Below are 17,205 nucleotides of genomic sequence, written 5' to 3' on the forward strand. Positions count from 1 at the left end.
TTATTTTTTTCAGAAGTTTATAACTTGGCCAGATTTGGGCAATTTTTTTTCACAGGAGCAGTAAAAGGCACATCTTTGACATCAGAGTGACCACCTTGCCAATTTTCATGGCGTTCCTCCAGACCACATAGGCACTAGAGTTTCACAAATGTTTGTGAGAAGAATTTTAATCTGGGCACAGCATTCCCCCGCCCCTCATTTTCCAAACTCGCTGAAATTATTACACATGTGCACAAGTTCGTGTATACACATTCACATATTTGGTCTAGTCAGATGCCAGCCATAGAAAATTTGAGCCCAACAGATCCCTACTTCCATTCTCATATGCAGATAAAATATTTTAAAATTTGAAATACTTTTATTTTTAACAAAAGATTTTATAACAGAAAATGTTACAGAAATTTAACAACACACAGGACTATAAGAATTGATTTACAGGGCTTACTGGACTAGATGTATAGAGTGGATTGGGAACTAAAAGCTTGACTTAGTAAAAAAATGTCACTCCAGTTTAGAAAAAGACATATGGTTTCAGTCTATCTGTGAAGTGAGTTGTAGAAAGTTATATTGGTTTCATGAGTTTCTTGCTGTTTGAGTTGACACTCAATTGGTTTATTACTGGTAATAAATGCACTCACACACCGTCGTACGGTTATGTTATCAAAACCAGCTTCATACAAATAACTGCTATATTTCATTTTCAGAGATTTGAAGCCGGAAAATATCCTGCTAGATGATTATGGTAAGTCTCCGAGATTTACAGAGATGCTTCCACAGTAAAGTAGATTAAGTTAGTTTTAGGTTATATATTGCACAAAGACAAATAATGCTCTGAAGTGACTAAGAGGCTCAGCGTACACTAATACTCCTGTCTTGGGGTGGGTGCAGCGCTGGAGCTCATCACACGGATGGAATGAAGCAGCCGTGCTGCTCAGCAGGGTCTGTTCTTGAAAGCACAGCTTTGCTGGGGGTGTTTGCCTTTTTTCATTGTTTTTCCATCTTTATTGTTGCAAGGCTGACACACACAAAGGAAGTTGCGATTTCTAAATCTGTGCTTCCCACTCCATTTTCAAAAGCACCTTCATCCGTTGCTGAGCCAACTCTCATTTTATGCAAACCCAGGTACCTGTTTGTTGCCAAAGGCAGCGATAATCAAATCTCATGCTGACTTACAGACCAGACGTAGCCCCTTCAGCCATCAGAGAGTTACAGAATTATGTCAGCCCATCCATCCTCTGTGATCAGTTCAAGATACTTCCCTACAGCATGCTTCTCATTGCCTTTTTTTGGTCCACGCTAGTTCGTAGCCTCACTGATAAAATTAATTTCACTGCATTGTAATGCCCGTAATAATTCCTCTTTTCCTTATCAATGAAACTGCTCCAATTTTTGTGATTCAGAACACTCTTTGCTTAAAATATCTGAACAGTAAACTGCAAGAGTATTGTAGTAATGACAGCAGTTGTGGTTTTGGACTAATTTGGGTCATACTATCATATCTGCTTTGTGTTGTTTTGTTTCTTTTTTCCTTCCAGGCCATATTAGAATATCTGATTTGGGTCTAGCTGTTAAAATCCCTGAGGGTGAATCAATCCGTGGAAGAGTAGGAACAGTAGGATATATGGGTAAGTCTTCAGTAGCTCATCTTTTTTTATAATTTGCTGAGATTACTTGAGTTTTGGAGATCTTTCTGCCATGTAAGCTTAAGAAAAAGAACTAAAAAATATTCATGTTCAGCTGGGTCCAGTTCCCTGCAGCAACCCACTAAGAACTCATGCTAGTGGAAATCAAAAATATAATCTTAAAACAGCAAAGCAAATTAAAAGGGGAGACAACTGGAATTCTAGTGGTTTTAGCGTAGATTTATTTTAGGAGGGTTATGTGCTAAAAGAAAGGCTTCTTTCTAGTTGCTACTTCACATAATAGTTAACATTTATTTGTATGTTTATGATAAAATGGGTAAGTCTGCGCCTATGGTCATCTTGACCAAGGCCATCTTGAGTCTTCCCCTATGGGCAGAGGAGGCTGCACAAAAGAAGAGTAGAGATTTGTGCATTGGTAAAAAACACACTCCCTGATTTAACTAGATCTGTTTCCTGAATTCATTGTAATTATTTTCACGCATTCTCTGGGTGGGCATATTTCTTGGAATAAAAATTGCTTATGCTTATTTGACTAAATAGAAACTAGCTGATATGAGCCACTGTTACACCATATGGAGACTTTAATGAAAACAAGCAAATCAGTTGTCATTTCTAAATTTTGTTGCCACCATGTAACTTTGTGCACTCACTAAGACTCTGTGCTTGGGAGCATGTGTGTATGTGGTTTTGTACCCATGTACAGAAGTGAGGATGCCTGCAAGACAGTGACTGTATATTCCCAAAGCACACTGCATGGTTGCAACACAAAATAAATGGATTTGTTTTTTAAAGGGGGAAATAAAAGTTATAAATTGAGCAAAAAGACAGAATTTGCTTTTGAAGAAATGTCACTGCTGTTTACAGGATGTGCGTTTGTCATTTCTTCCCTAAATGGAGAAATCTGGAAGGACTCTTAAGATCAGGCCTCTGCTCAATACTGAGCTTCAACTTCTTTTTGTGTTTTTTTAGTTGGTCTGACTTGATAGAGAAGTCAGAAGACACTGTGCGCATGGCGTGTATCATGCTGCGTTTTCTGTAGAGGCATCAACAGAAGTCAGGAGGTGTTTTTATATTTTACCCACCATTCTCTGTGCATGTGTATTCAGTCACTAAAATGGACCTTCAAGAAATTTTTTTGCCTATGTAAATGTCAAGTATTTCCTCAAGACACATCTTTCTCCTCCACAGCTCCAGAAGTGTTGAACAACCAGAGATACACACTCAGCCCTGACTACTGGGGGCTAGGCTGTCTCATTTATGAAATGATTGCTGGGCAGTCACCATTTCGTGGAAGGAAAGAGAAGGTGAAGAGGGAAGAAGTGGACAGAAGAGTGCTGGAGACAGAAGAGGTCTACTCCCATAAGTTTTCTGAGGAGGCCAAGTCCATCTGCAAAATGGTAAGGGGCTTGAAGGCCCAGTGTGGCAGCTTCATTAGCAAGCTGTATCTGACACGGTTTGAGCAGTAACACAGTTCCATAGAGGGGCTGCAGAAACAAGGACTAACCAAGCTCATCTGTTGATGGGATGACTGCATTCTCTATTCATTCAAATTGTGTTTATTTGGGCTTGCTTCTCCATGAGATTCATCACGGTCATCTTGAGTCCACTCCAAAGTTTTATGGCCAAGGCAGGGTATCTATTCTCGTAAGACTTTGACTGTTAGTTTGCAGTTAAGAATGCACTTCTGTCTTTTATAATCTTGTAGAAAAAATAAAAAGGACTTGATGATGCAAGACTCTGATTGTCTCCTGCAAGGAACTGAAAACCCCATGCTTCCATTGTCTTTGGTGAGAGCTGGGGGTAAGCAGGACAAAGATTATGCAATGAAATTATTGTGACACTCAAATGTTGTCCCACCCCATCTCACTAACTTTGTTAGCAGCTTTTCCCCCGAGGTGCCAGGGTATCCAGCCTTTTTTAATACTGTTGAGCTGTCCTTTAAAATGTTTTCTCACTCTTTCAGCTGGGAGTCATTTTCGTAGCACAATAGCCATGTCTGACAATGGAAATCCTCAAACCCTCTGAGAAATCTCAAAGCTGTGGCTGAATTCATCAATGTCTTGTCAACATCCATCTTTAGAAGACTGAATTGTAATTTGGAAAGGGATGTGGCCTTTTTCTTGATGTTGTTTGCTGAAGAGTGAAGTCTCCTTTGGAGATAATGACATATCTGTATATACTGGTAGAGAGAGAATGAAGGGAGAGAAAGGTCAACAAATAGGTAGTGAGAGTTTCACCAATATCTTGTGCAACAGGCAAGCAAACAGCAGATCAACAACATTCTGGTTGGCTGGCTTCATGAAGAGACACTGAAGTCTCCTTGCAAAATAATAATGGTAGTATTGCCAAGTATCATGCCTGGAAGTCATTAACTCACAGTGCACCAACTCATTGCAGAATCCCAGGGGTAGTAATTAACTGACATCACTCTTGATAGATACTCTAGGCCATTCACTGCCCTTAATCTGCAATTCAGAGCCCCCACTGAAGTCGGTGTGGGTGGATCTAGGACAGCCACAGGCTCTTACAGACCATTTCATGTGCTCAGACAGCCTGCCGTCTCTTCTCTAGTAGCATCTCAACTCCCACCAGGTGAGGAGCAGTGTCTTCTGGAGTGGCAGAGATTTTGTGCATGTCCTGTTGTTAGCATGAAAAGAAAATGTCATGAGGCAAAAATTATATTCTTGTTGCTTGTTCTGTAGTTAGTTGCACACATGAGACATAATAGAATGAAAGTATACTTTGAAAATAACGAAGCCCATGAGAACTTAAAGCTGAGAAGAATGAAATGTAGCATTGATGGGATAGTGCTGGAGGTGACCTACCACTCCCAGGGGAGTAGACAGTGAAAGTCATTATACTGTAGTGGTCATTTTCATCTTCAAGCCATAGAGTCTACAGTTTCAGGGAGTCGGGGACCCCAGGAAGTCGTCTAGTTCATTCCCTTGCCTCAGGGAACCATGAACTATATGTAAATCATTCCTGACAACTTGATCATTAGTGCTTCACTGTCCAATCACGTGGCATGTTTATTTAGGTGGTTTGTGCAAACTCTTAATGGACCAAAGATAACCCTGTCATTTTTGAACACTAATGTGTTAAAATTACAGTGCCTTAAGGCTGCTAGAGCCTTACTTCTGATACTGAGCATGATGGCATTTGTGGTTTTCCATCCAAAAGTCATTTATTTTATCAAGTGATATTTTTTAAAATCCGTTATTCAAATATATTTTCTCAAATACCTTTTGCTATTTATATTGAAAACCAGAACTTCGTTGCTTTGTATCAGCATCTTAACAAGGAAACAAAAGTTATAATTAAGTACCCATCAGACCTGCAAAATGAAGCATAAAGTTGCAGTACATAAATCCAACTTAGCCTTCACAAAAATCCAATACAAAAGGCTTTCCTGTAGTGGACTCTTCAGGGCAGGGGTGAGCAACATGTTTTCCACCATGTCTCTTAACCTTCTCTTCAAAGCTTACTCCGTGAGCTACTAGCATCTCCATCAGGATATATATTGTCTTTATTCTCATATGAAAACCCTTAGTGTCACCCCATGTCAACCTTCCCCTCCTGGATGTTTATGCCCTTTGCATTCTTGCAGGCACATATCATAGCTCCCATTAATCATCATCCATCCCATATTTCCATGTTTCATTTTGTAAGTAATTTCCCATAAATCAGTCCTCATTTTGGACTGAAGCAGAGATGAATAATAAATAATTAGGAACAGGGGCAGCTGGCTTTCTGGGAAGCTCCCCAACCCATAGTTCCCATATAACATAACTGTTTCATGGTGTGTTTTTTCTGTGAAAAAATCTGATCTTTCTAGGAAATGGTCCCTGTTCACTGTTGTTATGACTTGTACTTCACTAGTGTACACGTGTGCTTTCCCTGACAAGTGCAGTCTTGCATCCAAAGATGTGACTTGCTGTATTCAAGTCAACAATATTGGACGGGCCCATATTGCTGTGCTGTTCTGTCACTCTGTCAGTGTCCTGTTTGTCTGCGTTTCCTACAGACTGTCTTCCCAGACGCTTCTTATTCCTGCAGCTCCCATTTGACTCCGCAAAAGGGATCTCTGATTGGAGGGTGTGAAGAAGATAGAGGAAACTCTTGGTTTGGTGCCCAGTGGCAAGACAGGAGGCAATGGGCACAAACTGAAACACAGGAGGGTCCCTCTGAACATCAGGAAACACTTTTTCATGGTGAGGGTAGTCAAATACTGGAACAGGTTGCCCGGAGAGGCTGTGGAGTCTCCACACTTGGAGATATCCAAAACCCAACTGGACATGGCCTTGAACAACGTGCTCTGGGTGACTCTGCTTTGAGCAGAGGGCTTGGACTAGACAATCTCCAGAGGCACCTTCCAGCCTCAGCTGTTCTGTGATTCCGATCTCCATTCCCTTCCCAAAGTGCCTCCCCAACCGACTAAAAGATGAGGGATTCTTTCTTCCCTAAAAGCAATTTTTTTCTCTTCCTCACCACCAGAAACTCTGTCATCATACTGCTACTACTTCTGCCTGCTTTCATCCCTCCTCTCTGCTTTCATCCCTGGAAAGCAACTTGTTCACACATTATGACACCTTAAAGTTTATCAGTGCTGCCTGAGAATAACTGGTCTTTCATCTAGCTTGAGAGGCACCTCACATCAAGGTGCTCTTCAAATTATTACCATTGCTATTGGTGATGGTAATAATAATAACAACAACAACAACAAAATGACGACAACAACAACAATAATAATAAATAAATTTTCTGTAGTAAGCCTTTGCAATAAGCTTAATTGTCATGCATGCCTGAGAGAGTTTTGATTCTTCAGTTGGCCAGATTGGGCTGTGAAATCATAAGCATAAGCAGTGCAATGCACAGCCATTTATGTCATTCTGCTTTGTCTCATTTTGTAATTGAGAGGTGACAATAGTATTACTTTTCTGTTCTCTCAAAATTTTTAAAAATAGACTGTTTACTTCTGTTTCAGGGTTGAAATTTATCTAGGTAATCCCTTAAACTATTTGATCAGCTGGGTCAATGGAAGTGGTTTTACCATTTCCCCTTTCTCCTTTCTTGAGCTGCAATTTTTTTGCACTCTTACCCTACAAAAAGTTTCCCTTACTCCTGTAATTTTAGGACTAACATCTTAGGACTTGGAGTTATTTATTACATGGTATGATCTGGATATGAACTGACTGATCACATGAAGATAAATAAAGCAGCGCTTTGGGGACTGTTGGCTATTTTTAGCAATCCTCACAACAGTTGTTTCTTTTTGTAAAGGAAGCAAAACAAAGTTGTGGAAAAAGTCTCAGACATTGCAGAGTTAGAATCCCCAGCGGGGATCAAATGAGTGTCATGAAAGTATCAGAGAGTTCTTTATATCAAGAAAAAGATCTTAATGTAACTTCACCACTGCTATTCAAGATTCTTCTTTGAAAGTCCCATTCTAGTCATGCTTTGCCCATAACTCTGTAGACTAAATCCTGCCCTCATTTACACACATCCAGTGTCATCTGGTGCCATTGTTACCAGAACATAAAACTCTGCTGCTTGGTATCAACTTCATGCATGGTTGGGTGGCCTAAGCCATCTTCAGATCTGAAGCTCTGTGAATTCTCTGTAGACTTTGGCTGTAGAATTACACTTAAATTGTGTTTGATTGGGTCATTTGCACTGCTGTCCCAGTAGGGCTTGTCATCAGCCTGATGTAGTTGCTTTTGTTCTGCTCTCTATTCATATTAAATACATCCTTTGAAACTGAATTAAACAAAAGTGTAGAGATGACTCAAAACATACAGTTGTTATCTCCGTTTTCTTTTCCTGGCCAGATTCCCAAATGGGATGCATATTTCAGACTATTATGCAGGTTTACTATTGCAGAGAGCTTCTGGGGCTGCAGGAAATGGTACAAGACTCATTATTCCTTGGAGAAAGGAAAGACTTTCCCTTCTGGAAAATATTCTGATCTATGCTATCTCGTGATATCCACAACAGAAGCCAGAAATGTCTGCTTTCACCTGTTGCCATCTCTAGAGCTAGCTTCAGCTACAGCTTACCAAACTCCATGAATTTCTTATTTTTTTTTCTCCATTGGAACTCTCCTGGCACTCTCCTCAAGAGGCAGGCAGCTGCTCCCCTGCAGCAGGGCTTTGCAGGAGTATCCTCTCCTTTCTGTGGTCTTTCAGTCCCAGCCTATTCCCAGTGGCCTGTTCCCTTTTGTGTCTTCCAGCCTGCGGTGGCCAGCCACCCACGACCAACTGCATTCATGTTCCAGAGACTTCCTTCTTGCATCTGAGGTTACTGAATACTCCCTTGTTTATCACAGAGGAGCCCAGGAATTCCCAGACAGACTTTTTCTATCCTCAACTACCCTATCCTCTGACCACCCACTCCAAACAACTTCTAACATATGCAGCTTGGCAAGGGTAAATTCCCCAATTAGCTTGGTCTTCCCACTTAGTCCAGAGGCAGAAGAATTACTGGCTGCACAGACAGGAAAGTAACCCCCTTTCTTCCCTTCACAGCTGACTGTAGAGCAGAAACTACAGAGCTTTCCTTTATCATCTGCAGTCCAAATCTACCCCTTCCTACCACAACTTACTCCTCATCAGCACTGTTCCTGAGAGCTTCAAGGTATCATTTCCAAAAGTATATCAGAGCCATGGGTAGTAAAAGTGGTCCTTCTGTCTTCAGATTCTTCTTTCCACCTGTCAGGAAAGTCCTCTCAACATGAGAATAGGAGCAAAAGAAATTCTGTCTTCTTTGCCCAGCCACAACAGAGCAAACCAGATCTTAACTGGAAATCCAAAGCAATCTTCTTTACATAGGCTAAATCCATATGCCTGTTGGGATTTAAAAAAAAATAAAAACAAATGCAAAAAACCCAAAAACCACACAACAAAAAACCTTGACTCAGGACTGTGAGACATCAAAGTCTCATGCAAGGATCTGAAAGCAAAACATCCCTCTTTCCTTCTACCCAGGGAAAGAAAGCTCCAGAGAAGTGCCCTGAGAAAGATCTTTTCCTATGAGCTGGATCAATACAGCGCTGTATCACGTGAATCTATGTGCTCAGAGGATGGCAAGGCATAGAAATGTTTCTTCAAGTCTTGCTCCATCTATGAACCAGTCAGACCAGATGTCACCACCTAGACAGCAGCAGAGGCAGAAGAAACTGTGAGGAAGAAAGGGACATTGCTATCTGGATGCTGGAAGTTGCTGTTGTGGCCAGAACCATAGCTTTCCCCCCATTCCTCAATCCATACAGTCTTCCCTGACTATTGCTGCTGCTACTGCTGAGGCAGAAGGAGCTGAGCCCAAGACTCTTAGGTCCCACAAACCTTTTCACCACCTTTTCTGGCTGCTTGGCCTCTGCCACTGTGGCTTGCTCAGGACTGGCCACCAGATGGTCTCTGCATACATGGGGCACATGGATTGCCAAAGCCATTTGCTGTCTCAGGCTGGAGGCAAAAAAATGCAGAACTGAGGAGGCTGTGGGAGTCAGATAAGAAAACCACTGATGCCCGGGGGTAGCAGAGCATTCAGAGAAGCCTAAAGAACTGTGACCCTGTAAACCTGTGATAAGGACAAGAAAACCCGGCTCTAGCCAGACACCAGAGCAAAGATTACCAACCTCACATTAGCAACAAACAGTTCTTTCAAGGTTCCCCCTCACTGAGATGATGTGGCTGAGACAGCAACACAACCGGAGGGTACTGGGGCATGCCCTGAGCTGGAAAGCCTACGAGCAGCATCTCCAGACAGCCTTGCCTGAGCGGGGACACAGCCTGGCTGCCCGTTCCCAACCAGGCTGCCCCTGATTGCCTACCCCATCTCCCGAAACACTTCTTTTCCTCTCCGACCCTCCCAGAACTGTTTGCCTCTTCGGTGAGCCCCAGGCAGGCGCTGCGGGGTGCAGCTCCGTTTGTTGGCTGTCAGGTACAGGGAGTATGATCCCAGGGACCTGCCCAAGGGGGGTCCCCAGGGCTCAGTCCCCTCCACGGGCTAGGATGCTCAGAGAACCCAAAGCGCCCCACTGTGCTGCGTGGCTGCTGAGCACACACCCCCCCCATACCCCCCTCCCCCGCCCCGGGCAGGCAGTCCCTGGGCGTTTTGCTCATCATTTCAGTGCGGTTGCTCTGCACAGTCCCCCCCGGGGAGGGGGCGAGGGCAGAGCGCTGCTTCCCAGCTCCTTGGAGCAGCAAAGCTGGAGATGGGAAGAGGAGCCGAAGCGGGAACCTTTCCCACCCCCGAGCAGCCCGGCACCAGCCCCCCCAACGCCCCCCCCCCAGGGTCCTGTCCCCCCCTGCAGTTCCGGGGCCGCTCACTGTTGGGGCCCCTTCCCCGCGGGCCGCGGAACGCTCCGCCGCCCCCGCCCCGCCGCGCTGCGAGGCCGCGCTGCCCTTTCCTCTGCTGCCCCCCCGCGGCCGCGCCGCGCCCCGCAGCCGCGCACCTCTCCGCGGGGGCTGCGCCGGGCTTCCCCCGCCCCGGCCCCTCTCCCCTGCCTTCCCCTGCCGGGGCGGGTAACAGGTTGGAGGGGGGGGGGTGTCACTGTCAACCCCTTCCTCCAGCCGCCGTTTAGAAATCAGGGTGCCAAAAGGGGTGAGCAGGGGGGTTGCACCCCCACCCCGGGAGGCATAGCCACCCCTCCTGGGGAAAAGGGCTGGCGACCTTCTCTCCTCCACGGTGGTCCAGCGTACCTCAGGAGGCTTTTCCCCCAGAGCGGAGACTCGGCTAAGCCAGCCGTGAGTGTTCTCAACGCCAGTTCTGTTGGGACTAAGGCACACGTCGCGCTTCTCTTTAATAGGCAGTTGGAATCTCTGGTTTGTTTTTACGTTGTTGTTCAGAGTTGTATTTTTCCCTCCTCTATCTAAGAGAGCATCGTGCAGGCTTCCGTGAAGATGAATGGAAGGAGGAAAAAAAAGGAAACAAATTTGTGAACCTTGACTTTCCAGCAGATTGCCTGCAGTCAGCGGTACATTTAGAAATGTCCCTGTCCCGGATAATGGCCTTTTTGCACCAGGCATTTGCATGCTGAGCTCTGCCTCTTTTCAACTGTTTAGATGTGATCTCCTAAGACATTGATTTAGCCTACTTGATTCTACACATACGATTTAAAAGAAGAGGCATTTTGGTGAAGATCTGGCTACGTGTTGTCTCCTCATCCACCAACTACTCTGTGCCAGAGTTGTTCTTCCATTGAACTGTTCTCTTGCAGAACAATTAGCCCATCCATACAAGGTCTTCCAGGACCTACAACCCCTGTGTTTGTGTTCATGGACCTACTTATCTAATCGACCAAGGGTGCTAAGTTCGGTTAGTGTCCGTCTCTCCACTGCAGGAACCCAGGAGACAGGCAGGACTTGCTGTAGCAGGTAGAGGTGGTGCATTGCCCTTCTCTAAAAACAAAGTCTGAACTGAGGATGGCTTCATGGACAAAACTCACCCAGAGTTCAGCAGAGATAAGCCCATGAGCACAAAGGGTGGTCCGATGTGTCATGTGATGTACTGGCATACTGGGTGGATCTCCACCCCTCCACTGGGTGGAGGGAATTTGATAGCGAAGTCATTCAGCCTAAACAACACAGGAAAATTGTTCTTACAAGAATAATAAGAAAAAAAAGAATTGAGAAAAAGCACATGGGACTTATGAATGTGCATCTGTATATGTTATTAGGGTATGTCAGGCTTCTTGAAAGCATTCACTGAAAGTAAGTAGAAGCAACGGTCTCTATTTTGACTGTAAACACTTTACAGCAGATAATTTTCAAAGGATTTCACCAGCATGTAGAACAGTGCAGTCCTAATCCATTTAACTTTGGCCATTAAGTAACAGTGATTACAATTCCCCTCTGTACTTCCCTCTGGGCACATTCAAAACCAACTGGAGATAAAAATATCTTCGTGGAGCTCTTGTTTTTCTGACATCCTTACCACTCCTCTTGGCATGTTTCAGCTCCTCACCAAAGATGTGAAGCAGCGGCTAGGATGTCAAGGGGAAGGTGCAACAGAAGTGAAGAGGCACCCCTTTTTCAAGAGCATGAATTTCAAGCGGTTAGAAGCAGGAATGCTGGATCCTCCCTTTGTCCCTGATGTAAGTACGGTTGGAAGAATCCCCAGTGGACTCTTTCAAGAGATTTGTTTCTAAAATAACCTCTCTCTCTTAGAGCTGTCATCACTCTCTGCATGGGTAGCTGCCCTAGGAAGATGTGATAAGTGGTAGGGCTGGAGTGGGGAGGCTGGGAGGAAGAGGAGAGCTGCTCTGTAGACGTGTGCGTGCAGGGTGGGTGGGCCTCCACGTTGGGTTTTCCCACTCACTTGACCACAGTCTTCCTGTGTGACACTGGAGGCACCACTTGCTCTGTTCATGCCTCAGTTCCCAAACTTTAAACTGGGAACCTTTGTATTCCCTTACTCACGGTAGTAGTGTGAGAGTAAGTTCGCTCAGGACCAGGTTGTGCTCAGGTCAGTCAGCAGTGAAAGCCACATGTATGCATACAGATATATAGGTATATATGCTGGGGTGAAATCAGAATTAGAGTCCAAAGCTCCAGGGAACTGAGGAACGGTCTGGATCATCGTGAAAACAGGCATTTGTTACAGAGTCTGAACCAGGTTCAGATATCAAGTGTCACCTAGAGCAGAGGAGGTGCCTTGGACCTGAGAGAGCATTTTGAACTCGATGGTGTTCATGGGCACAGAACCCAACCTTGAGTCCTTACTCAGGTTTACACCCCAGTCTTGCACATACTGAAAGTCTTTGTTGCACTGGCAATAACAAAACTTTTTCTTTGTTGCACTGGCAATAACAAAACTTTTTCCACCCTTCTGTGGTATCGGTCTCCACCCCAGTGCACAGAGTTATCTGATTATTTTCCTCCTTCAGGGCTCTCTTTCTGGCTAGACCTTCTATCCTTAAAGTTCCCATATGGTTCTAAGTAAACACTGCCATTTTAATGTATTAAGGAAAGTAGCATCTTGGCAGCTCTCATTCACATTGCTGCAAACTCAACCAAACCAAAGTGGTTTGAATGCTACAAAAGTTTACTTTAGCTGCTCTGGTTTTGCTTTACATTTTACTATGCGGCCTAGTTATTCCTGCCAATTAGCCCATGGTGTTACGACCTGCTTTAGTGGGAAGAAATAGGAGACAAGCTACTATTTCTTTCTGATGTAGAAAATTAGAAAATTCTGGGCTCAAATTTGGGATCCGCCAGAGTGTATTAAAAGCTTAACTGTGGCATGTAAGGCCTAGAAGGCACCTCTTATAGACATATTTGCTAAAGCAGAGGCACATAAATTTTTATGGCTATTTATTGGGAACTCAAGAGCTGCCCCTAATTTAATTTATTTGGCATTTCATCCATAGATTTTCAAGGCTTTACTGAAGTCAGCTGAATCACCCAAAGCTCTATAGCCAATGGCAGAGGTTGTAATCCAACCCATGTCTCTCTGTCCTCTTCTAGACTACTCTGTCTCCACAAAAATGTTGTGGATTGCAGCTGTCAGGAATGCAGAGGGATGCAGCCCCCAGCAAATAGAACTTCCGTCAGGAATCAGCTTGATTTGTTTGGTCACACTGCTCACATCTAGATGAAATACTGCACGGTTGGACCCCTGGGCTGTGCAGTCATGGTACCATGTGTAGACAGTAGGATTCAACACGTGCTTGAGTTTAGCAGGTCAGGCTAGTCCCACAAGCCACCCCTCAATTATTCCTGTGCATCACAGGGTTGTTGATGGGAACTCTCTAGGCGTACAGATGACCACACTAACTATGACAGGTAGCCAGTAATGACTATTTCTGCTTTCTGTGGCTGACTGCTGGAGTGTGAGCTAAAAGCAGCGTCACTGCAAGAGTGCTGTCTCTGTCATCCCAGAAAATTAAGTAGTTTAAAAAGGCAAAGCCATTTGTCTATTTGTTTGAAGAAATGCAGCCAAGTTAAAAGAGTTAATAGAGGGGATTCTGGACAGCTTCCAGCAGCTGAGCTATTAATAAAAACAATGGAAAAACGCCAAACCCTTTCTGTTTTCTTTAGCAATTAGTATACATTCCTTTACACTTTTAAGCTGCAAACTCCACAGTTATCTGAGCAGAAGGACACTTGAGGTCCCTTTTCAGAGCTGTCTCCAACATGTCACTCATAAACATTCTGGTTTTCTGTCGTTCCCCCTCCAAAAGAAAAGACTGCTGAAGGATTTGGTTTTTGTTTTCTTCCTCTTTCTGTCCTTTTCCCCTCACCTCTTAATCATATGCTACATGGATGACTAAAACCTACTTTGGCTCCGCCGATGCTTTAAGGACTTCAAAGTGGGAAGCTTAACATGCTTAAAGCGAAGTCAGCCTTTGATGATAAACAAGCGGCCAGAGCAAGTCTAGAGAAGCAGGATGCAGATAGTCATTTGTTGTTAGGCATTCTCACTTGACTGAATCTGTGAATGAAAGCACATGGTCAGACTCAGAAATGTTTTTTGTCTTGCTGTTTTTCTTTTTTTTTTTTTCTGCTGAGGTAGCCCAGAGCAGTATACTGCAAGGATGTCTTGGACATCGAGCAATTCTCCACAGTGAAAGGAGTTAACCTGGACCAAACAGATGACGATTTCTATTCCAAGTTTTCCACAGGATCAGTGTCTATTCCATGGCAAAATGAGGTAAGGATGTATCATAGTAAAATTACTCCAATAAAACCCCTAACACAGATGGTTTAAGAGTAGCTGTATATTTCCAGTAATATATAGCTACTGGATAACTTGCCAGACTCTAATGCTTTCATAAGTTACAAATGGCCTCTTTCAAGATCTATAATGTACCACAGATGTCAGGTTCAGGTGACTGTATCTATTGGCTCTGCATATTTGTGTAAATTGGCAATGATACTACCGTACTTCCTTCTCCTGGACTTCTACAGAGGTGTTTCAACAAGAGCTCTCGGGAACTTCCGTGGGATGGCTGGAGGTCCTAATGGGAAGCTCCTCCGCTGGTGATCATGATCTCACCCATTGTCTTGTACCTGCAGCGGGTACCAGCTGCAGCAGTTGACTCTGGACCTTGAACTGCTCCAGGGTTTACAGATCTGGGTCTTTGTTTCTGTTTAATATCAAAACGCAGCCAGCAGTGGATTTCATAATCCAACTCTGGATCAAACAACAGATCCACTTAGGCAGAGGGACGCTAATAACTGGGATTTTTTGAGTATGCCTGTCTTTACCCAATATTTTCCACAGTGCTAAAGAAAAGAACAGAAAGCTCTATGGGGCAATTTCTAATAAGACTGATGTGCAAACATGCAGAGCAAACTCAGCCTCTCTTTTTCATACATCCTATTCACCTTCTATAGCCACGAGCAGGAATTCAACTGTTAACTCTCCTAACATATTGCTAAAGCTGCTGGTCCTGATCCTGACTTTGAACAACCTAGCACTACTGGAATATATTTAATTCAGATGTAAAATTTCTTTTTTTCTTTCTTATTGTATTCCACTAGATGATAGAAACAGAGTGTTTCAAAGAACTGAATGTATTTGGACCAAATGGTACTATTTCACCAGACCTAAACAAAAGCTACCCCCCAGAGCCACCCAAGAAAGGATTGCTACAAAGAATATTTAAAAGACAGGTGAGATCTTTTATGACTAAGACAAGGAAACTCCCATAGATGCCCTGTGTCACAGCCATGCCCTGGTGGTATTTTTGCTAGGGGAAAGACAGTGCATCTTAGAGAGGGCTGGATGTCACAGTTACCTGGTAATTTCCTGACTAATACTGCATATCCCAGGTTTCCCATCTGCCTCTTGGATTTTTTTACCACCAGAAGTTCCAGTGTTGTTCATCACCTTTCTTTCCAGCAGTTGAAAACTTCTTACCCAACCTATTTTTCAGTGGTATGCTGAAATGCCTTTTGAAATGGTTACATGGTTTTAATAAGTTCCTTGTGAAAATCCTTGACTTATGTGTTTAAAAAAAAAGAAAATGCAAATTTTGAGTGAGGTAGTCATGGCAGGAAACCAAGATACTAGAGAAGAGAGCAGATCAGATAATACGTGATGTACAGCTTTCACAAGGCACCATGGCACCACTTGCAAATCTAAATAACATTCTTAGAGCAATCTGTTTCTGTAGGGTTCAAACCATGTCTGAGCATTGGCAGGTATCCCCTGTATTAGTCAGATTTAGCAGATACTGACATTTTGCAGTGAATTGATTTGACTCCTGAAGCTTGAGTGAGTCTGCTTTGCTGCATTCCTCAAGAACTGCCATGGTCCTGCTGACCTAGAGAGAATACAGGTAAGAAAGTGAAGAATATTTTACATCCAAAGATCTTCAAAGAAAAATCTTGCAGCCCAGTCAGTACGTTATCACCGTCAGATGAACAATGTTGGACTGAAAGAAAGCATGGCATACTCTGGGAATCTAATAGTCATTGTCTTCCTCTTTCTACAGCATCAGAACAATTCAAAGAGTTCTCCAAATTCAAAGGCAAGTTTAAATCACCACATAAATTCAAATCACGTAAGTTCAAACTCCACTGGAAGCAGCTAGTTCCAACTCAGTTTTATGAAACAACATGTTGCATCCTTCCACTATAATCTATGGAGCTTCTATGGATGAGAGAGCCTCCACCATTGAGTGAAAAAAAAAAGGATCTCCCCAAAATGGAGATTTTCTATCCATTCCTTCCAGTGGAGCCTCGCATTTTAAGAAGAATTTTCCACTCAGGTCTGTTTTTTGGAGGTGGCACTCAAGACTGTGTGAATCAAATTCGTCTATTTAGAACATTGCAATAGAAATTCAATGAACATGACTACTTGCACGTATTTAAATAGCATCATACTAGAACTGAATTTTGTCTTTATTATTTTTAAAGAAAAGTTTTGTAAATTTCTCTATTGTCTCAGTTTACATTTTGTACATTTGTATTTAAATGAAAGTCAGACTTTGGAGGTGTATATTTTCCAAGCAGCAGCTGTAAAGCCATGTGTTTTAAGACATTTTTTTAAAAGAAAAAAAATGTGACTCAAGACTTCCAGAGCCTCAAACGAGAAATCATTCTTTTTAGTAATTCTAGAAAATTATTCATAAATCACTTTATCAGACTGGGTTTTACTGACATGCATTTTTATGGAACAGTTTATTCTTAATTATTTTACATCTGTATATTTGGTTTACAGCAACACTGCATACATTTCTCCTCTTCATTAGTTTGTAATGTCTCGCATTAAATGCTAAAAGACAAGATTTTGATGCATTCAAGAATGCTACTTGCTATGCCTAAGGTTTGTGATTTCATGGGACCAGCACAGCTGAGATTTGCACTTACTTACATTGTTAGCTCATCAAAAACCGTTTAGTTAGAAAGGGAACCCTTTTTTTAGCCCTTCTCCTTCACTAGTTTTTGTGCTGTTTCTAATGACAGCAGGAACAAAATTGAGTGAGAGGTGACCAGGAAAGCAAATGACCATTTGTTTTTCAAGGACTTGAAACTTGCACCTGCTGAAATGAGAGCAAAACTCGAAGTGTTCTTCATGCTGCAGTCAAAAGTCCAAGGCCTTTCCACAGTTGCTC

The 17,205-nt window shown here is 43.2% G+C and overlaps 1 protein-coding gene across 4 annotated transcripts in view; it reads left to right on the top strand.

The window, feature by feature from the left end:
- The window catches only part of GRK5 (G protein-coupled receptor kinase 5), a 160,434-nt gene extending 143,556 nt beyond the window's left edge, over positions 1-16,878 (top strand). For 3 of the 4 annotated variants that reach the window (XM_074831393.1, XM_074831395.1, XM_074831396.1), the window contains 7 exons: positions 705-742; positions 1,536-1,625; positions 2,832-3,040; positions 11,599-11,736; positions 14,157-14,294; positions 15,128-15,259; positions 16,084-16,878. In XM_074831393.1, coding sequence (XP_074687494.1) covers positions 705-742; positions 1,536-1,625; positions 2,832-3,040; positions 11,599-11,736; positions 14,157-14,294; positions 15,128-15,259; positions 16,084-16,182 — 844 coding nt within the window. In that variant the 3' untranslated portion in view covers positions 16,183-16,878. The remainder of the gene's footprint in view (positions 1-704; positions 743-1,535; positions 1,626-2,831; positions 3,041-11,598; positions 11,737-14,156; positions 14,295-15,127; positions 15,260-16,083) is intronic. The other variant, XM_074831394.1, reaches the window with a different exon arrangement.
- Positions 16,879-17,205: the final 327 nt, after the last annotated feature.

Source organism: Strix aluco, chromosome 7 (genome assembly GCF_031877795.1).
Source record: "Strix aluco isolate bStrAlu1 chromosome 7, bStrAlu1.hap1, whole genome shotgun sequence".
NCBI lineage: Eukaryota > Metazoa > Chordata > Aves > Strigiformes > Strigidae > Strix > Strix aluco.